The 27,969-nt window shown below is 46.6% G+C and overlaps 12 protein-coding genes across 12 annotated transcripts; 3 read left to right on the forward strand and 9 right to left on the reverse strand.

Annotated features, from left to right (window-relative positions):
- Nucleotides 1-316: 316 nt before the first annotated feature.
- EYB26_000134 (uncharacterized protein) lies at nt 317-907 on the reverse strand (the record flags this gene model as incomplete). The annotated part of the gene is made up of 1 exon (XM_054259451.1): nt 317-907. One exon carries the CDS (start codon nt 905-907, stop codon nt 317-319), a length of 591 nt encoding a protein of 196 aa, XP_054115426.1.
- Nucleotides 908-2,214: 1,307 nt separating this feature from the next.
- On the reverse strand, nt 2,215-4,057 carry EYB26_000135 (uncharacterized protein; the record flags this gene model as incomplete). The annotated part of the gene is made up of 3 exons (XM_054259452.1): nt 2,215-3,051; nt 3,113-3,197; nt 3,258-4,057. 3 exons carry the CDS (start codon nt 4,055-4,057, stop codon nt 2,215-2,217), a joined length of 1,722 nt encoding a protein of 573 aa, XP_054115427.1.
- Nucleotides 4,058-5,542: 1,485 nt separating this feature from the next.
- Nucleotides 5,543-6,481, reverse strand: EYB26_000136 (uncharacterized protein; the record flags this gene model as incomplete). The annotated part of the gene is made up of 5 exons (XM_054259453.1): nt 5,543-5,638; nt 5,735-5,926; nt 5,990-6,100; nt 6,173-6,326; nt 6,408-6,481. 5 exons carry the CDS (start codon nt 6,479-6,481, stop codon nt 5,543-5,545), a joined length of 627 nt encoding a protein of 208 aa, XP_054115428.1.
- Nucleotides 6,482-7,455: 974 nt separating this feature from the next.
- EYB26_000137 (uncharacterized protein) lies at nt 7,456-8,563 on the reverse strand (the record flags this gene model as incomplete). Its single annotated transcript, XM_054259454.1, has 3 exons — nt 7,456-7,894; nt 7,984-8,097; nt 8,175-8,563. The coding sequence occupies 3 exons, from the start codon at nt 8,561-8,563 to the stop codon at nt 7,456-7,458; spliced, it is 942 nt and encodes a 313-aa protein (XP_054115429.1).
- Nucleotides 8,564-9,400: 837 nt separating this feature from the next.
- EYB26_000138 (uncharacterized protein) lies at nt 9,401-10,162 on the reverse strand (the record flags this gene model as incomplete). Its single annotated transcript, XM_054259455.1, has 1 exon — nt 9,401-10,162. One exon carries the CDS (start codon nt 10,160-10,162, stop codon nt 9,401-9,403), a length of 762 nt encoding a protein of 253 aa, XP_054115430.1.
- A 694-nt stretch (nt 10,163-10,856) lies between these two features.
- EYB26_000139 (uncharacterized protein) lies at nt 10,857-12,387 on the forward strand (the record flags this gene model as incomplete). Its single annotated transcript, XM_054259456.1, has 2 exons — nt 10,857-11,225; nt 11,290-12,387. 2 exons carry the CDS (start codon nt 10,857-10,859, stop codon nt 12,385-12,387), a joined length of 1,467 nt encoding a protein of 488 aa, XP_054115431.1.
- A 471-nt stretch (nt 12,388-12,858) lies between these two features.
- On the reverse strand, nt 12,859-15,300 carry EYB26_000140 (uncharacterized protein; the record flags this gene model as incomplete). Its single annotated transcript, XM_054259457.1, has 3 exons — nt 12,859-14,748; nt 14,799-15,148; nt 15,207-15,300. 3 exons carry the CDS (start codon nt 15,298-15,300, stop codon nt 12,859-12,861), a joined length of 2,334 nt encoding a protein of 777 aa, XP_054115432.1.
- A 2,840-nt stretch (nt 15,301-18,140) lies between these two features.
- Nucleotides 18,141-18,923, reverse strand: EYB26_000141 (uncharacterized protein; the record flags this gene model as incomplete). The annotated part of the gene is made up of 1 exon (XM_054259458.1): nt 18,141-18,923. The coding sequence occupies one exon, from the start codon at nt 18,921-18,923 to the stop codon at nt 18,141-18,143; it is 783 nt and encodes a 260-aa protein (XP_054115433.1).
- A 940-nt stretch (nt 18,924-19,863) lies between these two features.
- Nucleotides 19,864-21,783, reverse strand: EYB26_000142 (uncharacterized protein; the record flags this gene model as incomplete). The annotated part of the gene is made up of 4 exons (XM_054259459.1): nt 19,864-20,262; nt 20,376-20,829; nt 20,898-21,437; nt 21,521-21,783. The coding sequence occupies 4 exons, from the start codon at nt 21,781-21,783 to the stop codon at nt 19,864-19,866; spliced, it is 1,656 nt and encodes a 551-aa protein (XP_054115434.1).
- An 852-nt stretch (nt 21,784-22,635) lies between these two features.
- On the forward strand, nt 22,636-23,798 carry EYB26_000143 (uncharacterized protein; the record flags this gene model as incomplete). The annotated part of the gene is made up of 4 exons (XM_054259460.1): nt 22,636-23,149; nt 23,224-23,343; nt 23,413-23,508; nt 23,581-23,798. The coding sequence occupies 4 exons, from the start codon at nt 22,636-22,638 to the stop codon at nt 23,796-23,798; spliced, it is 948 nt and encodes a 315-aa protein (XP_054115435.1).
- A 786-nt stretch (nt 23,799-24,584) lies between these two features.
- On the reverse strand, nt 24,585-25,240 carry EYB26_000144 (uncharacterized protein; the record flags this gene model as incomplete). Its single annotated transcript, XM_054259461.1, has 2 exons — nt 24,585-24,721; nt 24,775-25,240. The coding sequence occupies 2 exons, from the start codon at nt 25,238-25,240 to the stop codon at nt 24,585-24,587; spliced, it is 603 nt and encodes a 200-aa protein (XP_054115436.1).
- Nucleotides 25,241-26,174: 934 nt separating this feature from the next.
- EYB26_000145 (uncharacterized protein) lies at nt 26,175-27,857 on the forward strand (the record flags this gene model as incomplete). Its single annotated transcript, XM_054259462.1, has 1 exon — nt 26,175-27,857. One exon carries the CDS (start codon nt 26,175-26,177, stop codon nt 27,855-27,857), a length of 1,683 nt encoding a protein of 560 aa, XP_054115437.1.
- Between the last annotated feature and the right edge of the window lie 112 nt (nt 27,858-27,969).

Genomic DNA, 27,969 nt, shown 5'->3' on the forward strand with positions numbered 1-27,969 from the left:
TAAAGTATAGGTCATCAAAGTATAAGACAGGTGGAAGAGAACATCGTAAAAGTAACAGACATTATAACACAGCATGGTAAAACTGCCACAGATATCAAATCTGCCTTCTCTGCGTTCTCGCTAAATGCAAGTTTTCAGAGGAACAAGGATTATAACCTGTAATGACTCAAATCAAAGCCCAGCTTTACCGAGTATAACTGTCTCGCCAGCAAGACTCTGCCAGCAGCGGCGTCATCGCCAGGGAAAGGAAACATAGAAATAGAATGGAAGCGAAATGACGGTAGGGTCAACGAGAATACAGAGAAAAACAGATAGGCTAGCTATCCCTCTCGTTGTGTCCTTTTAATTTCTCAATTCCGTCCCTCAGCGTATCGCGAACGCTGAAGCCACCAAACAGCCAATCATTGGAATGTCTTCCGTAGTGGTTGATCGTTCCGCTATATCTTTTATAGCTGTCGCTTCGTGGTCGCTGTGAGGAATCGATTGTGCCGCTGGAGACATCCCGATGACCCATGCCAGGGCGCTGCGAGTGATGGGATGACGTAGGCGACATTTCTCTTGGCGAGTACGTTTTATCAATGGATGATGGAGACAGCGGTGGTGCGGGCGAGGTAGGGGGAGACGCCGCAGATGTTGATGGTTGGAGAGGTAGTGGACTGCGCCTGCGCTTTTTGTCCGATGATGGAGAAGACGAACGAGGAAGAGGAGAGCGCGAGCGGATACTGGTCAGGATTCTAGTGGATGTTTCTTCGATGTTGTCGAGAGACAGGAATCGTCTGTGATGCGATTTGGGAGCTGGCGGGGACAGCGAGGTATCGGAGGACAAGGTGCTGGACGGAGACAGACCGGGCCCGTCAAGCTTTGGTGCTGGTTGTGCGTTGGGGTCGATGGGATGGGTGTCTGGCATCTCCATCCAACAATTGAATTGATAGCGACGCTGGTTGACTTTGGAGTTGGTTGTTCAATTATGTACAGGTATACCTAGGTAGGTATGGAGCAATGGGGAAGAATATTTTCAAGTAATGTATTTCCACATTCAGAGCAGCGGAAATGCTCGTATTTATGTAGTATGATTTTTGTTTCTTCCCGGCATCACAACCCGCAAAAGGTCGCCAATCTATCACAGAAATATTTATATCCAATCGCCCAATCAGCACATCAAATTGCCCAATGAAACACCGCTCAAAGAGGGGCACGTCCATTGCCCTGTGACTCGAAGGGGATAGCGACCTCGGCCTTTGGCTGCGCTAGTTCGTACTACTGTTAGTAGTATACATACTCCGTACTACAGAGTAGGAGTAATTAGACAGCCGAACAGTTCACTAGTGCAGCACGCCCCACTGGGCTGTCGCTGACGAGTCGGTGACTGTCTCACTCCCAGGTCACTGATATCTAGGTCAGTTGCGTGCAAAGCGCCCTACCGAGCCCTACAGACTCCCTCAATTCACCGCTTGGGGCCGCCCACTGGCCGCGCGCCAAGGCTTGCCAACTCATACTACTATGTCCTAGTCTGTCTTAGTATGAAGAATTAGTATGTGCAAGTATGCAGTGTGACGCATGGAGAGGTGATCCGTATGGACTCGGCCAGACCGGGGATACAACGGACGGGTGTCCCGTACTGTATTATTTCAAAAGAGCCTCCTCTCCTCGTTGAGTGTCGGCACATCCGTACACGCCACGGACATACCAAGTAAATCGCAAACTCTAAAGCAAGGAAAGGATTATTTTCCGCGCACCATTTATCATACTACATAGTAGTCGACAGCGGTCACCTGCTCCAGGCCCAACGTCCCTTGGCGAGGATGCAAGAAATAGAAATCCGAGACTGCGTGCCGGGATCCGCGTGAAATCATTGACGAGAATCCTGCTGCCTCAGGCGTTCAGCCGAGCTGCTGGGGCGGGCCAGCAGTACAGCACCAGCCAATAGAACACGGAGTAGTTTAATTACTATAATACTACGAGCAATAATAAGGAACTACAGTGGAGTCGGGCACATAATTCGGAATCCCATTCTGCTAAAAATTAACTTTGCCGTGTATGGTAACGGCATCTCAAACTATCGAACCGAGGTCCCTTGGACACACAAGGAATCGTTGCCGGGCTTTCCTGTTGTAACTAACCAAGTTAACTAACTTAACTAACTACGTGGTCATCTCTCTGAATAACGTCATAGCCCCGGAATAGTCCCCGGATTACCGTTGGCATTGGTCGACTTCATGGTTCAGGACAACCACCGGGCAAATCTTGGGCACGACTCTGGGCGGGAATGGTTGAATGAGAGTTCATACTGTTCTTGCGGTGGTTATATCGCAATTCCCTCTGCTGCTCAGCAAGTAGCCTGGCGGATTCCTGCTTTTCGTGATGGCCAAGGGCGAATGCCACGCAATCAGAGAACAGAGCCTGTCCCGAACAGACAATTTCATCTCCGGAACCACCCATCACTACGACGAGGGGAAACAGACAAAGGAAACGAGCGTGTTTGATAGAGATGTCCCCTTGGATCTGAACGGGTTCAATGCCTTTCAAGGATCCTGCTTCCCATTGCCCGTCGCCATCGGCGTCGTTGGGCGGGTTGACAGACACCCAGATCCTGCACGTATCCTTTTGTGCAGCAGACCATAGGACCGTTGCGTTTGCGACTATTTCGGTCAGTCTCGATTCGAACGTCTTTGTCTTGGATGGATGAATAATAGGACGAAGCATTCTGCTTATACTGAGCACGATATCTTCGTAAGGATTCTGCGTTGATGCCGGCTGTGTAGAAAAACTCTCCAAGATCTCACGGGTCATAATCCTCCACATACTTTCCTTCTCGGGATTGACTGAGGCGTATTTTTGAGAAAATGTATCAAAGACAATCTTCAAACTCTCTGGATCCGCGAGGCCTGGCACGGAGTCACAAGGGTAGGATTTCCAAAGACGATCGCATAGCTGCTTTGTAATACAGGCCTGCGCTCCGCGTCTCCATAGATATCGAGCCACATCGGAGTCTCTCGTCGGGACGAACTTGAAAATCTCTTGTTCTTCCAGACCGTCTGCTTCTACGGCTCGCTAAAATCAATAGGTCAGTTTGTAGGCTCTACGTGAAAATGAAACTAAATCTGTGACTTACTATCTGCTCATCATTCAGGGGACCTGTGATGAAATCATAGACGAGCTTCTCCAGCTTGCGGTTCAATTTTGTGAATTCTGCCCGGCTAGATTCACCGTTAGATTGATTGACTGATTTTAAGAAAGCTGCACACCGGCCCACTCACTAGTAATCGATGCCTTTACTCTGGATCGAAAATCTTGACTTCTCCTTATCTAGTTCCGAGCGAAGCGCTCTAATTGTCGCCATCAGTGTCTCGTTGCCTTCTCCGAGATCCTTTGCTCGCTTCTCTGCTTCGGTTTGGTCGGCCTTGAGCTTTTCATTAAGTCGTTTGAGTTTATTCTCGGAGTCTTGGCTCAAAGAAAGAACCTTCAGATGGGTTCTCTTCTCCTTGTCTAATTGATTCAAAAAATCAGATCGGAGTTCCTTTTTCTTTTCCTCCAACTCATTCTTCATCTCCTGCCTTTGAATAGTAATGGCATGTCTGTCTGCGTCGAGTTGTTGTCGTGCTTCCTCTGCCTCCTGCTGAAGTTGCTGCAATTTCACTCGATTATCCTCTAGACTTTGACATTTTTGTTCAAGTTCCTGTATCCTCTGTGTTTCCACGGCCTTTTGTATCTCAGTCAATGTACGTTGCAGTCTTTCATTTTCAGCTTTGAGCTCAATCTCGGGTCTGAACACATCGGCGGCATTGGCGGCATTGAGCTTGAGATGAGACAAAACCCCCACAAAATCTGACAGATTCTGGAAAGTTTCACGAAGAGCGACTATCTTGTCGACGTTACCTCTCAGAGGACGGTCTATCTCTTGGTCCCACTGAGTCACGTCGGTGACCGCACCGTTGACCGTAGACGAGCGTGAGGAATCATCATCAGATGACGACGATCCACGTCGTTTGGCACGGCTCTCTCTGCGGCGTTGGACTTTCTCATCTTTCGCCTGCTTTTTCTCTTTCTTGTTTGCCATTGTGTTGATGATGTTGAATCTCTGGATAATATCAAATTTCATGAATTAAAGTAATAGGTTAAGCTTTGAAGGTGTATCTACCTAGGTATTCGATAGTACACTTGCCATGTCTCAGCGTCGCTATTTATATCCTTTAAAGGCTTCATCTACAAAGCCTTCCAAGCAGCTTATTTCCCACCTACACTCCTCCTCTACAATACTCCCTTGCAGCATTTCGTTGATACAAGTGAAGCATCTCCAGGTTCGCAAATCAGAGCGCGACTGATATAATGTCTTCCAGGCTGATTCGGGCCACGTATGAAGAGAGCATGCGGAAAACTGAGGCGTATATTCTTTGTAAATTATTGCTTCTGTTGCAACAGTAGACTTTTGTTTCTTGCTTCTTGTTTCCTGTCTCTTCACGTGTTGTGATTGGCTGCCTGGCACACCCTGAATGAGGGGTTTTGGCGATAACTTTTCTGACAAGAAAACAGAAGCAAAGAAGTAGCATACATAGTTGGATATTCCCCCCTAGATAGATCGCTTACCAGCTGTACATGCCAAAAGGCTAGCGAGGCAGCGAATCCAATGTCTATCATGATGCATAGCGTCAACCCCGGAGAGGGGGGGTACATGGATGCATGAGGAGGGCAAGGCTGCATGCGAACTGGATGGGTGGACGGGGAACTTGCATTTTGCCGACTGAATGCAAAACCAATGCCTCAAAACTCTTATCTAGTCCAATCAGCACTTCTGTTATAATCAACCACATACTTTTGGAGCGTTTGCATGGACGGGGCTAGAGTGAATCGCCTGCAATCAGAGGCAGCAAGGGTCGGCTATCACGGCTGAGGTTTTACTGTAGTCATATGAGGCGTAAGGAGTGTGCAAGTAATGTGTCAACAGCATGGTTTCTCAATTTGACCACGAAAGAAAAGAAAGAGGAGAACAAATTTTCTTGATTGGCCATGCACAAACCTGATTGCCCAGGACTCAAGATCCTAGTCGACAACCACCCTCTCAGCTATTTTAGACTTTATCGGGTTATATGCCATAGACGCAATAATATTATAACGTAATCTTAATATAATAATTATATATAATTATAACTGTACGTCGGAAACTTCCGATTAACTACCGCTGAGTTTCACTGCATACCCAAGAAGGCTGTTCGTTGCAGCCTCCCGCAGTCTCTGGAGTTAGGGCTTCGATCATGTACGACCGATATCAAATTCTCCACCACATCCAACCAACATCCATCTTAAGGCTTTACTCTCCCTTTTCCAGTACCTCAGTCAGTATAAATTGGGAACAATGAGTGTTATAACGGACATAGTCGAAAGCAAAGTAATTATTTCCATTGCATTACTTCTACAGAGACCACACCCAGTACTAATCTAATATACACACATTAGCCTTGCAAAGCAGTTCTCCTTATCATCGACTAGACTCAGCACTGTATACAAATTGATATGGAAAATTCCAATTCCCTCTCAAAGTGGCCGTCTACGCCTTGGTATTTCGGCCGCTCTTCAGATAAGCGGCCACTCGAGGACGTGCCTCGAACGCGGTCTTAAATTTCAGTAACTCTTCAGGGAGTGTCTGCGCGGTCATCGTCAGCACCGTACAAGGCGTGGTAATTAAACTGTTTTTCTAAAAGAATAAACAAAAAAAAAGTCCACGGGGATAGTTACTCACCGCGTCCGCTCCGATTTTTTCATTGTTGTCAATCGATTGAAAGACGGCGAAGTCCGCATAAGTGACCCGGTCACCCAAAAGAAATGGGCCGCCATTCTTGCCATAGTAGTAGGCAAGAGTTTTGTAATGGTCTGGTAAAATCTCATTCTTGTACGAATCCGAAAGCTTTTCCAGGTTGGCTACCCATTGAGCCTGGTATAATGAATGCTGTTAGATGGGAAAGCATTGGCCAAAGTAGAAAGGTATCAAACCCACCCTCCAGTCAATATACAAGTCGGCGACGACGTCGACCAGGTGCTTCTCCAAACTCGTGGCACCATCGTATGCCTTGAGTTCACGGGCCAAATAGCGAAGAATGGGTATGTGCTGGCAAGCCAAGGATCAACATATTTAAACCCCCCATTTTCATCCGCGCGGAGTTTTTTGTTTTGGTTTTACCTGAGACAAATATATTCCCTTGTACTCGAGTACTGGGACCTTTCCGGTTCTGCTAATCCCCTTCTTCTGCAGTTCGGCCTTGGTATCCTTCCAACTGTCATTGAATGGATATCTGGTGTCCTCAAAGTCTATTCCGGCATCTTTCAAGAAGAGACTATAATTTAAGAATCGCACTGGTCAGATTTCAAATGAAATTGATTCAATGTTCCAAGGCTGGGACATCGCCATCGCCTACCGGATAACTTCGCCACGACCTAGAGAGCCGATATCTAGGTAGTGCAGAACAGGTTTTCCTTCAGAGGCAGACATTTTTTTGTTTTTCTTTCTTTCTTTCGATCTTGTCGCGAGAGCTATAACCCTTGGAAGCTTGTGCGAGATATTATATTGATCTGCGTCGTGCCGTCTAAATATCAACTATATAAACAACCTTTCAAAGTCGTATGAGTAGTGGTAGTAGCACCACCTCTGTAGTAGTTGTGCTGTTGTACGGCAAATGCGGTCTGCACGGTTCCTTCCGCCGACACTTCCGCCGATCCCGCTATCTCAGCCCCGCAGATAAATTGCCTATCGGAAGTTTATCAAACGAGCCCTAAGGCCCCTATGGTAACAGTCATCGATCTAAGAATGGAAATTAAGTCCGTGGCAAAATGAAGTAAGTCTGCGCGGTCGAAAATCACCAACTTCCCATGTAGTTCGTTTAGTTTTATATCACTAACGGTTCTAGCCACCTTGCCATATGAGGTAGTCGTAGCGAGGATTCACCACCTGTCCGTTTGTCCCAGAATACGAAGCAAGGATTCGGGAAAGGCTATTTAGAGAGGCTAGACAGGGAATCGATGCTATTCCTAGAGCATAGAACTGAAACATTCTTTACCATTACGAAATATGCACCGTTACACCCCCATAGTGCAGATATCATGGATTCTGTAGACATAGCTTCCGGGCTCTCTGGGTTCAAACACGCGCAATGTCCTGGTTTTCTAGGCTTACCGGGCAACTTACATGGCCATGACAGCCGCAACCTTTCCGTATAATAGGGTACTATGGTTTCAATTTCTAATTAAGCACATATTATGACATTTGACAGTAATGAAATAGCGAAGGAATAGAAAGAATATCTGATGTCTTGACAACGGTTGCCCTTCGTGCCGCCTCCTTTATAACCCCTAGCATCGGCATAACACGCCTACATCGTGTGCATGTATCTGTCAAGGACACAAAAGAAGATGGATACACGGCCAAAAGCGCAATCCCAAAGATCCGGAAAGTTGACAGGTCGTTATCTAATACAGCACAGTGAAAGCGGCCAAGACCACAGTAGTAACCCACTGCCAGTATCCACCAACAACCATGTTACCATCGCTGGTTTTCGACGGGGTCGAAGAGGGTGTCGAGGTTGACGTAGATGAGGGAGTGGTTGATCCAGTTGAATTCGAAGTAGCAGTAAGATTGACGGGAAGCAAGGCCACACCGTTAAGAGGATATGCGGCACAATTTTGCTTTGGATCAGCCGGGCAATTGTCCGCAATGCAAACGGACTGCAATTCAGCGGGAGCGGAGATGTTGGTGATCGCGGTGGCAGGGGCACATCGAGTATTGAACGACGTGTTGAGAGTGTTCCCCAATACTTTGGCATCATCAGACGAGATGCCGAGGGAGGTGGCCGAATCTTCAACCTGTTGAATGAAGAAGTTCATTTGATAGATATCCAAGTCCATGAACCTGTATACAAGGTTGAGATTTGTCAGTAAATTTCCAGATAGCAGGCGATATTCAATTTTTTTTAAATTCATTTCACTGAGAATACCGACCGATGCACTTCGTACATGCTTGTCCTTCCCTCGTAATGAGGAAAGCTGCTGTCTCCTTGAAGAGAGCAACCAAGCAAAGTACCAAAGTAGTGATAGATATGAGTGAGCAGTTTGCTAAATTGTTACTGTTAGAAAATGGACCAGCACTCTCAAGGAGCACAAATATCAAATATCGCGTCAGTTTTACTCACTATTGCGCTGAGGACGTATTGCCGTTGGAAGACATATTCATGGTCAGAGGAACGGCGCCACCATCGTCAAGAAACAGTTTAGATGCGCCTGTGTTTCCACCAGTATTTGTTGAGTTGAATTCCCCAGTGAAGTAGGGAAGGAGGGCAACCGAGTGTCCATTGTACTCAGCAGGAGCAGCAATCCCATGGACAGCAACTCCAGTGTTTGGAGTCGTATAGTTGCCAATAACAAAGGTGTTTACGAGAAGAGTCATGAGAAGTTCCTGATTAGGCGCAGTGTTTGCTCCCAAGATGCGAGGAGTATAGAAATCGCAAATTGAGACACTCTCCGGACGCTGAGCGAAGGAGGTTAAACCGAGGGCCAAAAAAGTCAATGCGAGGAAGGCCATCTTTGAAATCGGAGATGCACGCGAGATTGAAAAAGGAGATCTATTGTCGATATCGAAAGGAGTAATACTCAAACAAAAGAAGAGAGGAAATGATTGATACTTTGCAAGTTGAACTGTTGGGTAGAATACAAGCTGCACTTGCAATGTTTATATAGCCCTAGGCGCTGCACAAATTCCAAATCTTCCAAAGAAACTAATAAATGGCTTAAACTCAATTGCTATTCAGCTGCTAGGTTCTAGCTCAATGCAATAATTTACGGACTAAGTTTTATCTAAATTCGAAGCAGAAGCCTCAGCCCTAACGGAAATGATAGCTCTTCGGCGGAAGCAGAGGGCTCGACGGAGGAGCAAAAGGAGGCGCAAGCGACACCTTTGTCAGACAGACAATACTCTGCAGCATTAGCCCCTGTTTGTGGAAATTAGAAAAAGAATATAACTGGGCCCATTGTATTGAGAATGATGCTATTAGCATCTTGGCTAATCTGGACAGATTTTTGGGTCTGGGATGGGTGGTTTTATGGTATGATTCAAATATGTTCACCCCTTGTAGGCTTCTCATCAGAGCCTCTTGTGGGAGGTACGAGGCATTAAAATTACTTTCCGAGAAACGAGGGCTTTAGTGGAATTGTGGACGTTTCTTTTATGAGCAGTGCCCGCAATGGGAAAGATTCTATGTTTTATGTTCTTTCTAACTAACCATCATGAAATGCTTATAATTTGATTAAACTGTTCAACAAATGAAAATAAAATCGTGCCATCCCCGTATCGTTTCATTCCCCCGGCCACAACTCATCCCAACCCCGTAAAAGTTCAATATAATAATACCCAAGGTCGGCCTTACAAGCTATGAGCTGCCAAAATTCGTCCTCCGGAGGGTTCTTGGACAATTCCCAGGATCGAATAGCCTCTGTCCCTCGCCTCTACGAGTGAAGGCAAGGTAATTGTAAGGTTGCCACCTCTCCACTCCCCAATCTTCGAGACCATCCTTACCACGTTCTGGTGTGTGAGCTTCTTGCCTTTGTTGACGCCTTTACCAATCTTGACTACCTGCGGCTTTGGCTCATAATAGCAGAGGATGATGTCGTGAGGCTTGGTTTCGAACAAATCAGTATCGATTCGCAGTTCGGTGTCGTTTGAATCGAGGAGAATGTTCCAATTCTGTTGAGACCGCATTTGGCGTGCCCGTTGCACCAAATCCATGACTTGGTCGACTGTTTCTCCAGTGCCGTCTGTGGTCCCGTCCACAATAACCTGCGGAGTGAAAATCGAGTTCCGACCCCATTTGGTCACATAGGCTCGCTGGCGTGAATCCCACTGTTTGGAGGCAAATGTATCTTGCCATTCCGCTCGGTCAAAGTGAGTCACATTGTAGGTAAGCAAGATGACATTGGGGTTTTGAACTGCTTCGTGTATTTTTGGCACGTTCACCACGCAGCTCTTGCAGCCTTGAGACTGAAAAAGTTCGACAACAGCCAAGGGTTGAACATCAAGGAAACAGGCATTTGTATGAACATGGTCGGCATCGTCTAGCATCAGTATACTGCATGCTAAGGGAGCTTTATTTTTGCGGCGAAAAATTCTTTTGATTACTGCGGCCATTTTCAAAATCGCAATTTGGATACGAGATCGAGAGATGGTTCAGAACTGGGATGCGGAGCAATTACTTAGGACTTTATACACCTTGAGGCAGACCTTCAACAATCCTGCTTGGCACAGCATACTAATGTCTGCATATAGGTATATATGTGGGTTTATTGGACAAAATACTACTGCCCCTTGGATTCCAACATGGAGATTGGCGTGCAGGGCTGATTCAGAAAGGGCTATGCTACGAATCCGCCGAAAGTTGCGGGAATGTAAAGTTTTCAATTGTTGTCAGCTGGATCTTGTAGTTATATCTTGGAAGGCTGAATAAGAGAGCCCGATAAACGTATCCTCTCTGAAGTTTTCTAGGGGTAGTTCGGCGGAGTTCGGCGGAGCAACTTGCAGCACGTCCTTTCTGGATTAGCTGGATTTGCATGTGTGTAATGACAAATTTATGCCCCAAGAAAACCAAAACGAAAAAAGACAAAAAATATCGATTCGATTCTCACTTTTATTTCTGGCCTAGAACAAGACCTGTTCGGCGGAGTTTCACCAGGTAGATGAGCTGGAAATGGGATGTCAAGACTGTACCAATTGTACATAACTTGTTTATAAGAAGGTTGATAAAGCACAGCAAGAGCTGCTTGCATATTATAGAAAATAAGAATTACAACCATTCGACTCCTTTTCCTCAGTCACTACTTGCATCATGACCGCAAAAGACACAAAGTTTTCTTCGGAAAACTCTGTCCATCCGTTAGGATACCAATCTTCATTGGAGTTGGAACGGCTTCCTCTCTCGCTCCTTGGCCATGTCATGCCAAAGATATACGTCTTGATCGCCGAGGTGTTTCCTTTGCCAGAATCCACAGACACGGAAGCAATTGTGAAGAGTATGATAGCCGGGCTAGAAGCTGCTCTTTCCAGGTTCCCTATTCTAGTTGGGTCCATCGATGTGGACGCAGCCACTGGTCGCATGTGGGTGACGAAGAAACGAGACTCGGCAGTGAAATTACATGTTAAGTATATGCTTGACGAAAGTGAATTTCCTTCCTACGAAGAGCTTGCCGAAAAGGATGTATGTTTGAATTACCCGTTAGCCTTCAAAAACACAAAGATCTAATACTTTTTGAACACAACAGTTTCCCGCCAGTCTAATTGCTGGACATCAGCTTCTTCCTGAGTCGGTAACCGCGAAACAACTCCACTCACCCCTGGGAGATAACGCCGAAGGGGGAATCGACGTTGCGGCATTTCAGATCAACTTTATTCGAGGGGGTTTCATTCTGGGCACTGCAGTTCATCATGCTGTCTCCGATGGCCCAGGGTGTGATGGCTTCTTGGCAACGTGGGCAGAGAATAGTGCTGCAGCAGCCAAAGGCCAGCCACTTAGTCCTCTGGAGCCTTTGGATAGTTTTGAGCCCGCATTGGATGTTAAGGATCCAACACCAGAGCGGATGGCGGATATCAAGGATGCATACCCAGTTCTTAAGGATGCTGGTGGTCCCATGCCACCACCACCGGCCGACTTTAAGATGCCTCCCCTGGTCCAGCAAATGTGGCATTTTCCAAAGAAGAACGCCGAATCATTAAAGGCACTGGCATCTACTACTCTAGAAGATGGCTGGATTTCTACATACGATGCGGTTATGGGTCTTATCTGGAGCAGTGTCACTCGCGCAAAGATCGACTTACTCAAGCCAGATCTCAACTCCAAGGCGTTGCTAATTAACGCTATCAACACAAGGAAGGTATGGAATCCGCCACTATCGGAATCTTTCCTCGGCGTTGCTGCTACACCAGGTCGTTGTGAGCCGCTACCTTTGAATGAGATCATCGCGGAGGAAAATCTCTCTAAGCTTGCGGCGTCCGTTCGCTCATCAATACAGGAGGTGACCCCCCAGTATCTTGATGGCATGTTACAATGGATTGCTGGTCATGAGGACAAACGGTGGCTTGAAACTAGCATAAATTCCTTCCTAGGCATGGACCTTGCGGCATCTAGTTGGCAAGGCATGGCTGCTTATGAAAAACATGATTTCGGCTTTGGGTTACCCAGCGCACTGAGATGGCCAAGCCCTCCATTTGATGGATTCGTTTTTCTGTATCCGAGCCGAGCTGATATGAAGGATGCAAAGCCAGGTGAAGGTATTGAAGTGTGTGTATGCTTGGAACAGAGCTGTCACGAGAGATTGATGAAGGACACCGTGTTACTGCAGTACGCTCACCCAAGAGGTTAACTTCTGGAGGAATTAAATGCGGACACTTTTCAAGCCCAAACCTCAAACGGAAATTGGGCGCGGAGGAAGGATGTTGATATACTATATTTTCTATAACATGTGAAAGAAGTCAGGAACCACAGATTCCCATGCTATTCCAGAGCATTCTCAAGGCTCTAAGGAGTGAAATTATTGAATATATTGTCTGTTTGTTTGATTATATGCCCTACTATCTACCATATTGCTGTCTGTGATAATAGTTTATAGTATCATATTTGAAATATTATGTGAATTGCTTCTCCATTTGGATGATGAGAAGCATCAGCAGAGCGACAGAATAGGTATCCGGGCCCTGGTCGGCATTCAAGTTCAAATATTACATAGAAATGACAGTTGTATTATTTCCTTTCGCAGGCTTAGTACGTTAAATTATGCGTCTCAACGTTAAAAATAACAGTAGCATATCAAAAAGCAATATTCGTAAAAACAGCGCTAACGAGAAAATATATAAGAATCCCAATTTTGATTGTCGATAGCCTGACCGATGACATTGCCGTTGACCAAAGTATCAAAGAATGTGGAATCTACACCCTGGAATGCCCAGTCTTCTGCAGTAGCCATAAGGTCTGGCATCTCTGTGTCAAATTGAGAGAAATCCTCCCATGAGAAGGTGAAGGACGGCTGGTTCAATTGCCAGGAAAGCTGTCCGTTAGAAGCATGGATATGCTGTGGTGGTTGCACCGATTGCACCGATTGCACTGATTGCGACGATTGCGATGTGTCGTCTCCCTGGGAGCCTATGTGTGGAACCATTGAGCCATGTACAGCATTCGAGAGTGTAGAATAATGACTCATGGGAAGATTAAAAGATGTCGACGCTGAATCAAAGAATTGCGGCGAAGAGGAGAGGTCATAGGCAAGTTTAATGGACCCGAAATATGGGACCTTTAGGTGGATCGAATAATCCTCGCCTCCAACGGTGTGATCGTGATCTGTCTGGATGCTGCTGTTGTACGTCTGGCCTCCCCTAGCACATTCTGCCTCTAGATCCAATAGTTTTCTCGTCAGCTCTGCAGTCTTCAGAGACAATTCGTCGTTATTAATACGATTAAGTTCGTCCATCGTCTCCATCGCCGTCTCTATGAGCGCTCGGTCGCCCACACGCTGATGGGTTAGCATCCACCCTGGCTTCCGCTTGTGGCTAGTCAAATAGGCCAATAGAAGTGTCAAGGAGGCCGTTAATGCGCAAAAGTCGACGGGGCGGCAGCAAAACACTATATTCACTACGGAACGGAAGGCAATAAATCTGGTGAGAACTTCTCTACTTGCGTAGAGACAAGTTGTCTTGCTGTAGTCGAGTCTGCTATCGTCTCCATTCCGCAAGAGATACGGCAGATGTAGGACCGTGAGAAGGTTATAATGAATGATTTGCAGTTGTGCACTGATCATCTTCAACATCAATTCTTCTTGGTTCGTGCTTTGAGTGAGATCCATTGACCACCATTTTTCAGGTACGGTGTTTGCCATCTTGGTCATGTCCAGGTCAATCTTCTGGGTAATCGCAATATCATCGTAGTCACCGTCCTGGTTTCTCTCAATCAGCCGTTCAAATATCTCCATTTGCTTCTTCTCAAACCAATCTGTGCTAGTATCTCCAACTGACACGCAGTCCGACGTAAATCGAAAGCGTGGAATAGCGGTGGGCATTCCAAGAAGAAGGGATAGGTAGCGCTCAAGATATGTGATATGCGCCCATATTACAGGAGCAGAGACACTGGTTGCTGGGTCGAGTTGCTTCAATGATTTGTATGGAACCTTGCGATGCATACCCATCAATTGGGCTAACGTCGAGGCGCGGCGAAGGCATGGCAGTGCTCGGCGGAGATTGCCACAGTTGACCAGATAGACTCCTTCGTAAAGAAGGCACTCGAGGCCTTCGATAGAGTCAAGTGACTCCTCATGGCAGGTTACCAGGCTGGAGGCAAGACCATGATACTTATTCATGGCCGTACTTGGAGAACAACCCAAGCTTAGTACACTTTGGTCGAACAAAGAATCAAGCTGCTGTACGCAGAGCGCAAGCTGGAGCAGCTTCCTCGCGAGAAGAACCGGGTGAGCTGTGACAGCAGGAAGAACAGCCAGCGTTGTAGAGGACACGATCTTTCCTTCGTGGAATAATTCGCCGTAATGACTGTAGAGTGCTTGCACAAAGATTGTCGAGCGACCACCCCCGAAAAGGATATCGGCATCTCTCTGGGATGGTAAGGCTAAATGAAGAGTGTTGCATAAATCGGAATAATCGAAATTAAAGTTATTATTACTAGTGGGATCTGCTCTTAAAAGCGGCGAGGGTATCGGAGCCGGGTCGTGTCGAAATGGCATCTATTCCTTAGTTTACTTCGAATGCATCTTTAGAAACAGTTTGCACTCACCCTTGTAGTGTCGGTGATATTAGCGTCAACTGTGGCGGCATCGCTGTTGTTCGTGTGGTGCTGGGCCTCACGTATGACCTGGTCTTGCGCCGATTCCCGCGGTAGAAGTGACTGTTTTCCAGATCCATCGGATTGAGATCCTCGGACATCCCGCGAAATGTCCTTGGAGATGGCGCCAAGTATCTGTTCTGCTCTTTTGAGTCTCTCGACTAGATTGTGGTCCGTCTCAGTATTAGACAAGGGAACATCCATATACTCCTGGCCGAAACATGGCATTCCACGTCGCTGGCACAGGACACACACACTATCCGTTGGGCGTTCAAAAAAACATCGCGTCTTGCGCCTCTTGCCTATAATTGCCAATCAATCACACGCTTTGAAATCGAGGGCATCTGGAGTGTCACGCACATTCTGCACAACTGCGAGTACCTTTGCGCAACGTCCTCCGGGGAAGCGGCAACTCGTTGGTATGCTGCTCTGCAGCACTCTCTAGACCGCTCATCACGATTAGTGATAGACAGCCACGGAGTTTAGACAAATATTGGGGAGTTCGGCGGAGTAATTAACTAGTTACAACTTCTTCTTATCTCAGGACTCGGTCCCAGACCCAAGGCGAGGATTCTCAGCGCTAGCCTCTACTGGTAGGCGTAGGCCACTAGTGTCTAGCGCCCGCACTCGCTACTGCCAGAATCCTCGTCTTGCGGCTGAGTCCTGGGCGCTTTGTCAGAACACCCTGAAGGGGTAAGGCGGCCTCAGCTCCTGTCAAATAAGATACGCTAGGAGATAGCGTCTGAGAGAGTGATTAGCAGGTCCCCTGGCTGACTCTCATGTTCCCAGACTAGCTAGTCCTAAAAGGCTTAGCTCGTGCTTACTCATAGTTTTACTACCTACGTAACTAGTATCTATGTTTAAATATGTAACTATAAAAAGTTCATGTCCAAGAAGAAAATCAGATTCCGATCGCTAGAGGTTGATTCACAATTCTTCTCCCGACTATGTATGTGCTACAACGCTCGCTGAGACTGGGTAGTTATAGATGAGGTACCGATTAGGGTCCCGCAGGTCATGTGACCATCCACAGTCTGATAGTCTGAGGCTCTGAGCAACTGAGACAAACTTGCGAATTCTAATTACTCGGAGAAACGTCTCGCCAGGTCTTGGCTATCCTATCTAATACTTACTATGTACTCTGTACTGCTGTGAGCTGTTCGTCGTACATACTCCTCCTACAGAGTACAACATTTGGGTGGGTGGCTCCCAGTGGAGCCAGTCCCGTCCCTCCGAAATATCGGCGGAGTGCTAAGAGCTATTCCGCCGAAGTCTCCGGATGGCGTTTCTATACAACTGTCCCTTCCCCTAACGTTATTGGCAACTAACTTATTAAAGGTCTATCATTTACAGCATATGAATTACAGCATGTTCGCTGTTTGCGAACGAGCTGTTAGCAAGATGAAAATTCAATCACCCCTTACAAATGTTCCATCAATTCCAATATCTGCCGCCAGAACTCCGCATACAGATCTGGCAGGCTGCCTGTCCTCAGCCAGGAATTCACGTTTTTGATGTGTGCATCCCTAGCATATCGCAGGCATGCCAAACCCAAGACGGACGAACCCAAGATGAAAGGCGCTTCGAGGAGTTTCGTGACGCGGTATTCCTCGATTCCGTTAAGATAAGCCAATACCGAAACCCGGCTCGACCGGTACCAAATCAGCATAGCTGCGAAGAAGTTCAGTTTTCCTTCGATCCATCGACCTCTAGAGTAGCAAGCTCGATTCGACGGAGCTGCTTTGAGGCCTCCAATGCCCTCCAGATGTTGTCGGGCAAGTTAACCCAACAACCAGCAAATCCTGCAAAATCTTTAACCCCCGGCATCGATTCCAATCTTGTATACCTTCCGGGGAAAGATAAGTGGATGGCATATAGTAACCGAGACGATGTGTTGTTCTTACGATTCGGGTCTCCGGTTTCAATTCCAGACCCGCCTACTGAGCCTGGTTATCATCGAGCATTTAGTAGCGGCTTATCGGATGTTCTTCTATGTCCCTGGAGTGCGGAATTTGCTGAAAGTTTACGGAATGCTCGACGGGTGGCCATTGATGTCACGGAGATACACGCAGTACATCATTCGGAAGAAGCAATTTACCAGGAAGTAGCTTATTTGTCATGCTGTCTGCATAGTAGCCTTGAGGTATTGTATATAGTTGATCACTGCGTCGGTCATTGCGAGAGGTGCGGAAAAGACAAGTTGAGCATCAAAAGTCTTCAGCAAAGGGGCCAGTTGGCAAATCAATTCAACCCGGATTCAATTGCAAGACGGCCGGACATTTTCCACGGAAACGGGTTAACATATCATGAAATATTTTCATGGGAAAAGCTTGGATGGAGTGAGGATCATCCAACATGTATGGTTTTAAGGATGTTTTCGGAGGCCCTTCGAAGCCAACAAGAAAACTTGACTTGTTTTCTAGGTGTTAGAGTGCTAGTCTGTGAATATGACTAATTCTTCGTCCATGTAAGTATCACACACTATGTATCAGTGGCAACGTCTGCGCCTTCTTCAAAGTTAGCACACATCATGGTCCCCTCGTACTTTTTTTCATCACTCAATTTTAAGCATATATTCCATAAGATTGTTAGCCCTGTGGTTGCCCTGGTTAGCGCGACCCGCTAGGTATTTGTGTCCTTCTAGCGCTCTTCTAGAAGGCCTCAAGGGGTTCACAGATAGTTCCTTCACTAGATCATTGTTTACTTCTGATTTATCCGTTCGAAGATCGTACATGCCAGTGATGGCATCCCTTCTATTGGTCCGAATGTCAAATTGGATAGATAGTTGTTCGTGTGACTGGTCGCCTGGCGGATCATGCCTGGTGAAATTCCGGCTGACGCCTCAAGAGATTGAGACCCTTGATTGCTGTTAAGTGATTCATCTAAGGCTACAGGAGTCGCAAAGTTGTCGCAAAGTTCTTTATTATTGTGAAGCTTAGGACGAAAATGATACTATCCATACATTCTGGCATGAATTCCAACATGCCTACTCAGCTCTTGAATCTATTTACACGATTATCCCTAGGAATGTCAGGAACCCAAATATGTCATGGACGAGCCATGTGAGCATCACAGACCTCAGTCTAATACACGGCGAGCCTGTGTATCGCCCTAAAAGCTACAAGAATACGCTCAAAGGGATTCAAAATCGGAGCAATCGGGGACATATCCGGGCGTAACAAGACTGGTGAGGTCTGGCGCTAAACCACAAAGATAACCTCCTTACTCCGCATCTATCCATATTCTCCCATGCCGTGTCACGAGCTAAGCAATGGTAGTATGAAGAGAATAAGTTCATTCCTCCGCCAATGTCCACAGCCCCGGATTAGGCTCCCTCCACGCCCGTGGTTGTTCAGAGTGACATCTTCGATGCCGTCTTCCCGGATGCAGCATCCATTCATTCTTATCAGGTATTGAAAGTGACAACACAGTTTCATCTGCCGAGGATCTTCTTGCGCCCGACAAAGATGGCGCGCTTGGGCTAGTCAACTTGGCGACATACCTCGTCTTGATCTCGCGATTCTTCTTCTCTGTGGGACGGCCATATTTTGAGTGCAAAGTCCATGACCCGGTCAGGTACCGGATAGTTTGGAGTGGGATGAAGAATTGCCTCACTCTCTCCAAATGCGGCCACACGAGACGGCGCATAATCGCAACTGGAGCTTCGCTCGCTTGTGTGATTGATGAAATGATTATTTCCTCTGCACCATCATCATTATTATTCGTTTCCATGCCATTGCTATTACCAACTGATTTATGGGATTGGCGTCGCTCACGTCTTCGCCGCTTGTGTTCTGCTCGTCTTTCTCGACGTTGCCGGCGCAACTGGTGTTTCTCGCTTTTGATGTCCAGTATCCCTGCAGAAGACATCATTTCTTCTTCGTCTGAGGAGCTGTACAATGATAGGGAGGGACCGAACGTTTGGTCAAATGGTGCAAAAAGGCTGGTAGACCCCCCCTTTATTCTGGACGTAGACAGCAGCGAGTCAACTTTTCTCGGATTGTATCGCAATTCTTCGGCTTTTGCGCTCGACGAAGAGCCACTGAACGGCCATGAGTAGTGTCGACGGCCGGGCATGGTTTGAATATTCTCTCTGGGTTTGTGTCTAACTGTATATTGTGATCATGTAGCAGTGTCCAGAAATCCATAAATTCAAATTTTGTTGTTCAACATTTCACACAGATCTCGAAGATAAGTAGATCATCTCCGTAGATGTCCCCAGCGGGTCCATATACCTATCTGCTGGTAGTGATATCAATATGTCGATGATCAAAATCCTTGCTCCGGTAGTGACAGTAAGCGACAGTAAGCGAAAGTAGTAATTTAGGAAGATGTCATAGATAACATACTTCTTGTTGCAGAATGTGATTAAAAAATGTTAACAATCCTATGCAAAAGAGGTTGCGACGAAAATCACAAGTAAATAAGTAACTTAGCATGCCGAATATTGCCCATCGGACCAATAAGCCACGTGCATACAGCACGCGTTGAAATTCCATTCCCCAAGATTCTACGCAAATGACTTCTCGGGATCTGCTACGCTAGGACTAACCCCTCCTCCTCAGATGATCGGTTTGATAGTAGATACGCCGGGTACCGTTCTCTGAGTGGTGGTCACGTTCTTCAGAGCATCATAATAAGCTTTTGTGAGGAATGTGATGCTTATTGGTCATCATGCTGCTAGGTCATTTTTCATATGTTTCTACATAGTAGTATTGCCTGAATGCATCTTGCCACCTTTAAAGTATGCAACTACCTACCTCTATGCTGTAAAGAAGTTCATTCTGTCTAGGTATGTACCAGGAGGAATCCAAGGGTTCATGCATGTGATCCGTATACATCACTCTTCGGCATCACGTACTGAGGTATTAACAATAAATATTGATACCTAGATCGTATAATTAAGATTGTACTAGTAAAGATGTTCTATGATCCAGTCTCGCTAAGCTGCCATCAAGCACGACAAAAATCAAACGCAATGTGCTATCTGGCAGTAACTATACGCAAACCGACCATTTTATAAACCCTTTTCCCTCTTCCTCTCCATCTCCTCCTTATTCTCTGCCTGCAGCGAATCCTCTCCATTTTCGATATATTCCTCAGATGCAAGCACCATCCGCGGAACGAGCGACTCATGAGCGGGGAACAGCAGGCTCAGCACCGAATAAATACCAAAAGAGCTGAGGAATCCATAATACCAGTTAATATTTGTAATGTATACGCCACCTCCAATGTCAATGTTGGGGTTGACGGCGTTGATCAGTCCCGGAAGAGTAGGCCCGACGGCTACTGCCATTGCAGCAAGTGCACGCCAATTAATTCCATGCCAATAGGCGTATCGACCATGAGGCTGGTAAAGGGACGGGATATCGATTGCTTGACGCTTGACGACGTAGAAGTCGGCAATTTGGATGCCCTAATTACTTTGACGTTAGAGAAAAAAAAAAGCAGAACATTAAATGCGTATATGCGCCGTTTTGGCCTTGAATGGACATGACATGCGCAGGGTGAAAGAAGCATTTGACCTACCATAATCGGAGCGAGGAAGATTCCCAATGAATTCATAAAGTTGAGCAGAGATGATGCAGAGTTGTATATTTTCCACGGAACCAAGGCCCAGCCACCCAGCACCGTGAGGATAATCGCACCGCGTCTGATATTGATGTATTTGGGCCACAGGCTTGTCATGTCATTGGCTCCGCTGATGACAGTGGCCGAGATGTTGACACAGATTTGCGCCAGAGCCCAGCTGAGACCTGCGAAGAAAGCGGCGGCTCTTCCAGCAGGGCCGTCCCAGGTGTCTACAATGGAGATGGGATCCCATAGGGTCTTTCCATAGAGCGTGATCGAAGCGGACGTCACCACAATACCAATAACAGCAACCCAGCTGCAGATCAGAGGGAACCACAATCCCTGGGACAGTGATGTCTTTGGTGAACCAATATAGCGAGTAAAGTCCGGGATATTCACCCCAACCGTGGACCTTGCGTACTTATAGTTAGCGAACAGAGCTTCCGATCCAAAAAATAAAAATAAAAAGAGAAATCTTACCAACTCGCAGTGCAGCTGTTGAGCGCCCACATCGTCATCCAGGCCTTCTGCGAGCCCGAAACAGTTGCTTGCTGATCCCAAATATTGCCGGAACCATTGACTTGGGTACAGACCCAGATCACCATGCCTAGGATGGTAGCTATAATCATAACCGACTTGATCATGAAAAGCCACTTCATCTTGTACGGCGGAATTGTCAACAAGGGGAACTGGATAGTCCAAAGAATGAAATATGATATCATCTCCTGAGTGGTGATGTTGGCGGATGCAGGGAGATGATTAGGGATGTTCCGATAGGACGGCCATATCGCACGTATCACTTGCGTCGTGGCTCCTATTCCAAGGTAGTTGGTTATGGCGTGCCAGAAGAAGCAAGTGATGAGGCGCACGATCACGGGGAACTTGGCGAAATGAAAGCCAAAGGCACTTCGCGCAAGAACAGCGAAAGGGACGTGAGTCATAGAGCCTGCATAGCCATGCAGTGTCATGGGCACAGCCATGACGGTGGAACCGAAGACGATGCTGAAAATTGCCTCGCGCCTTGTTTACTCTATTAGCCATATTGAGTCTTTGGGTTGAAAGAAGCGACTCGCACATGATACGCGGTTAAGAAGGATGCTCACCATGATAATCCGACTGCGAGGATGCTACTCCCCGTTTCCCAGCTTTGAATACTAATCACGTCACTGATCCAGTAGCCCAGGATTGTCCAACTGGTCCATGTGCGACGGTCGGGGGGAGTAACATCAAGATCAGCGTTGCTCCATGTCCCTGCGGGAGCCCAACTGGATTCTTGCTTGGGCAAAACCCAGCCTTCTACAGTGCATTTGCGCTCTGCCTCAGCTTTTGCTGCGGCAACCTTGTCCTGGACTCTGCGACGTATCATGGTGATTTATCACTTAGGCATGAACGATTTCCCTTGGTCAAGAACCAGCGGGCGAGAGTGGAGTGAAACGAGAACCACGCGAAAATTCGAATATATCGGGTGATTTTTATCGTAAGAGCTCTATTGCCAGCCGGACCTTAGTCCACAAGGACCGGCACAATCTGCATAGAAGTACCTGCATTGTACTAAGCAGTATTATACAAGAGCAGCTATCAGTGGATCAGTACCAGCCAACCGGGCAAGCATAGATAGTGTATACTACCTATCAGTGGATCAGTGCCAGCTAATCAGACAAGTGTAAATAGTCGTATCTTCCTCTCTCGCGAGATAAGAGAGACATTCGGCCTTAGTCCGCCGTCTCAAGCTATCTTGTGGGGAATTGATTGCGGAGTAATCCGCACGCATATGGTTATATACATAGTTAGGTAGTTGGGTATATGCCCATGTTCTCGTAGGCCGATGTTTGTACCAGCCGTTTCGGATTATGTATTCAAATGATCACACTGGTTATAGTTGCTTAATTTTGCTGGAGATAGACCTGACGGACAAATAGAAAGGTTGGGCCCTGGACGCTGAATTAGGGTTAAGTCACTTACCGCAGCGGTAGGTATCGGCAACAGTTCCGACGCTTTGGGTTCGATAGGTCGATAAGACCTCTACGGTAGTTGCGTTGCTACCAGAAGATAAACACCCCACTCCAAAAAAATTGCTACATGGCACTTGGTTTCAGAATCCAGTTTGTTGAGCTGTGTCGTAGAAGGTGATTGTGCGCGGGTACAGCTGGACAAATTCAAATGTTGTATGACAGCACCACGAGCCATATAGACATACCATTTGACCTCTTCTTCGGCGATGGCGATCAACATCCCAGTCATTGATATCTCGGGGTACCTAGCCGGTGACAAAGCCGCAACGGCGTGCATCGCCTCCTCAATTTCGTCTGCCGCCCAGTCCCCTGGTTTCTTGCAAATCACGGGCCATGGTGTTTCTCAAGAATTAATGTCGGGTATGCTTGAGCGGCTCGCCAAGTTCTTTGCTCTCCCTGTTGAGAATAAACTCGCCCTACACAGAAGTAACTCTCTGGCGCTTCGAGGCTTTGAAACCGTTGGTGAACAGAGATTAGAAAAGGATTTTATAGATTCCAAGGAAGGGTTTATGATTGGGCCCGAGAAGCCAGCGGAGGGCGCTAGGTTTCTTCAAGGTCCAAATCAATGGCCGGCAGAGATGGATGTTGAAGGTCTAAGAGCGAGGATGATGGAGTACTTTGGCGAGATGCAAATTTTGAGCAAGACCATGTTCCGCCTGATAGCTTTGGGTTTGGGTTTAGATGAGAAGTATTTCGATGACTTTGTTGGTAGCAAGGATTGTACGTGAACATGAAAAATACCTGAAAACAGAACAGGACCCAGCCTGGACTGCATCGTTGCTGACAGAACCCAGCTATCACAATGTGTCGAGCGCATAGATACCCGCCGACAACCGTGGATATGTCCAAAAATTCCAGGGGAATAGGCGCGCATACCGACTTTGGGGCGCTGACTCTGCTGCTTCAAGATAAAAGTACGCCCCCCCCCCCCTCTTCCCCCAGGTATTAAATTTGTCGCTTCCCACTCTGACTCGATTGTGAAGTTGGCGGACTAGAGGTTTTCTACCGACCTACTGAAACTTGGCACGCAGTCGAGCCGGTCGAGGGTGCGTTTGTCGTGAATATCGGAGATATGCTAGGTTAGATATCGCCCACGCTACAACTAACTCTTATTTTGTTTTGCTCTGCTAATCCGTCTGAGATGTATAAAGAGCGTTGGACGAATAATCATTATACATCTACGCTTCACAGAGTAATATCCCCCGTGAGCAACCAGAATCGATACAGCGTGGCTTTCTTCAACGAAGGGCTTCTCGACCAGACGATCGAATGTATTCCGACTTGTCTAAAGCCGGGTCAGAAACCACTGTACGAGCCAGTAAAAGTGGAAGATCATTTGCGAGCGCGGTACGGCAACAGTTACAAGTAAGCTTGTTAGCGTTGCGAATTTGTGCTATTGTATCCATGGATCTCTATCTATCTGCGTGTCTCTCAAATGACCGAAGGGGAAAAAGGCATGAGATGATAATGAATGTACAAATTTCCCTTTTCAGCAACACGACTGCGAGTTCTATTCCATTATAGGTACGGCATTGATCCCATTTTATCTATGGATGAAAAGCACCCAGCAAATTAATGGCATCTCTGAATCAGCCTAAAACCTAATATTATTACCTAGATCTTGAAATTTAAAGAGCACTACGAAAGGCTTTGTCCTTCCTTAGTCACAATGTTCACTTTCCGAGGTTAGGGCTAACACCAAACAGACCTAAGATAAGTAATCTCTCCTATGTGTAATCCTTGTTCTTATATCGACTATTGGTCGAGAGTCGGATGAACTTGACTATTTTAAAATGTCTGTAACTTTCCTGGTAGTCTAATAGAGCATCTATCATTTGGTGATGCTTCGATATATATATGATTAAGATTGATCATAAAGATCTAATGAAGGACCCCATGGGAATCAGCCTATATTAGTAATTAAATAATCTATAGTTACTTTCTAGTTCCAGCCTAAACTTAAAGACACATGGCATAAAAAACAATGAACAGATAAGAAATTAAATCCAGAGGAGTAAGAGGAGGTGGTACGCCTGGTTCACCAGACTGAGAGAAACAATCTTGAAAATCAACAGCTGGTCCATTGTACGGTGTCTGGGAGAGAAAGGCTGGACAAGTAATAAAAAAAGGAGGTGATAAAAGAGAGTCATCAATCTCATGGTTCGTTCGAGCGAGCTAGGGTGGCTAGCTGTAATAAACCGACCCCGGGGGCGTCCAGATAACCAACAAAGTTATCCTCAAGTTGTGGAATCCTCTGTAGAATTTTTGCCACTTCTCGATCTTCTCGAAGAGCTATATTGAAGGTATTAGCATAACCCTGTAATTGGAATTGATTGTCTTCTTACTTCGTCGAATACTGGCATTATTATAACCTGCCTCTACATTGAAGGGAGCTGATCTGGCCCTCACACGTCGTATAACCTTTCCCTGTGTTTCGTCGTGTAAAGAGACCAGAAATTCAATCTTGTATAAGCCTGGCTCTTCCATGTATATTTCCCCAACAACCACCCTTTGAGTCGCCAAAGGCCCGAGCCCATCTTCTGTCCTCGAGAAGACCTTCACTTCTTTCCAACCCTCCGTATCAGAGAGTCGATATAGAGTAGTCCTGCCCTCCCAGGTCTTCTGATCGGCCGAAAGCCCACCTGTGGGTATGGGACCCTTGAAAATGAGAGGATATGGAAGAGGGCCCACGTTGCATCTCGCTGGAGGAGCGACTGAAAAGAACCAACCAGCTTCCTCTATGGGCGGCAATTCAGAACCTGGCTCACTGATTACTATGCCTGGCACTTGAAGGCCTTGCTCACTAGTCATGTTGGATTTCTAGGAAATAGTAGTCTCAGCAGAATTGAACTCGAAGTAATGGTGTATGGTAAAGAGAAAAGTCATTGGAGGTATGATCCACGCTTTTATACTTCTAATGATCGATTATACTGTGTCAGTCATCTGTGTGACTGCAATTGTTAGAGCAACTGTATAGTTGCATGTACGCACATATGCTAGAAATTCTATGACTTTCCAAGAATGCAACGGAGATGAGTATCCTGGGCAATATCTGTCATCGATCTATTCGGCCGTCCTAAGTGATCAATCAGTTAGTCACTGTTTGGCTAACAATAACTGAAAGCCATTGCAAATCTCAAACTCTCACCTAATGAGACTTATGAATCATAGTGCTTGATATCCAATAGTTTTCTTCAACAGAAGTTGTGAGCCGACCTGAACTCAGCAACTCCTGAGGATTGGAGCATTGCAATTCGTTTGACTGATAGAATTAACATGTCACAAAATCAGATGACGATGAAGAGACCTCGCATTGACTCATATATGACTAGTGTTTGGACCAGATTGAGCATTCTGATGGTGTTCGTTTTCATCTGAAGAGTGGGGTCTCCATGGGCATATTTTTCACTGGCAAAGAGTGTGAACGCTAGCCTGTGTGACATAGCTGTCGTCTCCTCTTACAGGAGAGACTGAGAAATATATGAAATGCGATCCTTGATGTGGATGCTCACACTCTCGTCTGTGTCGATGATTAGTTTTATTATCATGTCTTCTGAAGTGGTTGATGTGAGGAAGCAGCAGCCGTTGTCAATCCGATTGGGTGGTTCCTTCCTGATGTCCGTCTTCCTGAGGGTTAAAACCTTTGGAAGACAGAACCACTCGTGATTCTGTCTCATCTAGCATTCGACAATTATCACCTCTATCATTATGGAGAAACCCTTATAGAATTAGGTGCATTTAAATTATGGCACCACTCCCCTTACCAGAATCACGTTTTACATCTCCACCCCCTCCTCCTTCGGTCAAGACAGCAACCGCCGCAGCAGTCAATCAGCTAGGTCGTCTTCGAGTTCTCGTGTATATCTTCCTTGGCACATCCGCTGCGTTTGGTTTGGGCTTTTTGGTCTGGAAGCTTGGATCGTTGTTTCGTCAGTTCACATTAGGAAGAATCCTAAGCGAGCGAAAGCTGGCTGAGACGCGATACATCAAAACGTGGTATGGCTGGATTCCCCAGGACCGTTATGACATCCGAAAACAGAAGTGGAAAGGTCTGTATTCGAACTTCAAGGACTGGTTTTCGTGGGAAGACAGTGACGACTACAACAAAATATGGTGGGATTCAGATCATGGGGGAGACCAGACCCGTTGTAAAAGAAAATTGGGTTCAGTAAGAGCACGTTTGAGGCGAGCTTCGATAATACGTCGGAAGTCACAACATATTGTTGTCAGTCCCGTCACCCGAGCTCCCACTGCTGCCAGCACCTATCATCTACCACATCGGTCTTCATCCGCATACCTTACATACCCCTTGTGCCTCAAACCAACCAATCCGGTGGTATCTATCGACAATCATCCTGGTTTGCTTACCCCAAGAGTCGCTAGTGCGTTTCAGAGAAGACTTGGAGGACAAACCTCCCTCGAATCACAGATATCAATGGGCAAACCCATTACTAGCTCTATGATTCGCCAAACTCGACAATTAAGATATCTCCAAGAATGGGCAACGAGATTGGAAATGGGCAGCCTGCAATCAATTTTGCCTCACCAGGCTGGGATCTTAGGCCGGCCTGGCAGTCCATTGCTTAGACTTCATAGCAGCAGCGGCTCCAGCCAACAGACAGACTCCTGCGAAATATTATTGCCTGAGACATTGCCACTGCTGAGTTTCGCGCCGACAAACTCGCAACTCGTCCACACAAGTGCGTCAGATCCCGGAGACAATATGCATTCGATCTCCGAACAGAACCACCTCAAGCCACATAGATGCTTGTCACGGATTTGTCTAAGCAATAAACAGTCGGAGGCCTTAGACGTCGAATGGCGCTTTGTAGACACAGTAGACAGGCATCTGGAGTGGTTGGCCAATGAGTGTCAACCGGGTCAACGTGGGTTCAGGTTTCCAGTACTGCCAAAGAACTGGATCAACAATGGGAAGAGGCTCGTTTACACCAATCCTTGCGGTGCGTCAGTCGAATACATGCGACAGTACGCACAATGCGACGTTCGAGCAGATGACTATGAGCAGATCGATCAACGGAAAAGTTCGACTGCAGTTAGCCACAGGAGAGTGCGCGCCAAATCCATTGAGTCTTGGAGAGCTGCAATCAATAGAGAACGCCGACATCACGATATGACAGGAGTGCGCTCTGTTGAGATTTTCATGAGCTCGGCAGAAGATGTCACAGACACAGTCATTGACCCGGCGAATTGGATACTTCGACGACCACCACAGGGATTTGAGATGCCGAGCAGGCAGAAAACCGCGAATTGGTACGGTGGAATTGGTAGATGGGCAAAACTTGAGGAGTGGCAGGTGGTTGGTGGAATCAATGATGATCCCGCTGATGTTCGAAAGAAACGAATGGATGTATTTGCAAGTTCAGAAAGAGAGTTTTGGCGCAATCATGCCGAGATTGTTTGTTCATGATTATCTGTTTGTCCTGTGGCAGCCCCCAATATTCTTACTTGTGCATGGAAGAACCGTTAGATATCATTTTGTCTATTTAGTTGATAGTAAGTGCCGATCAAAAGATGAATAA

The sequence above is a fragment of the Talaromyces marneffei genome, chromosome 1 (assembly GCF_009556855.1).
Source record: "Talaromyces marneffei chromosome 1, complete sequence".
Taxonomy (NCBI): Eukaryota; Fungi; Ascomycota; class Eurotiomycetes; order Eurotiales; family Trichocomaceae; genus Talaromyces; species Talaromyces marneffei.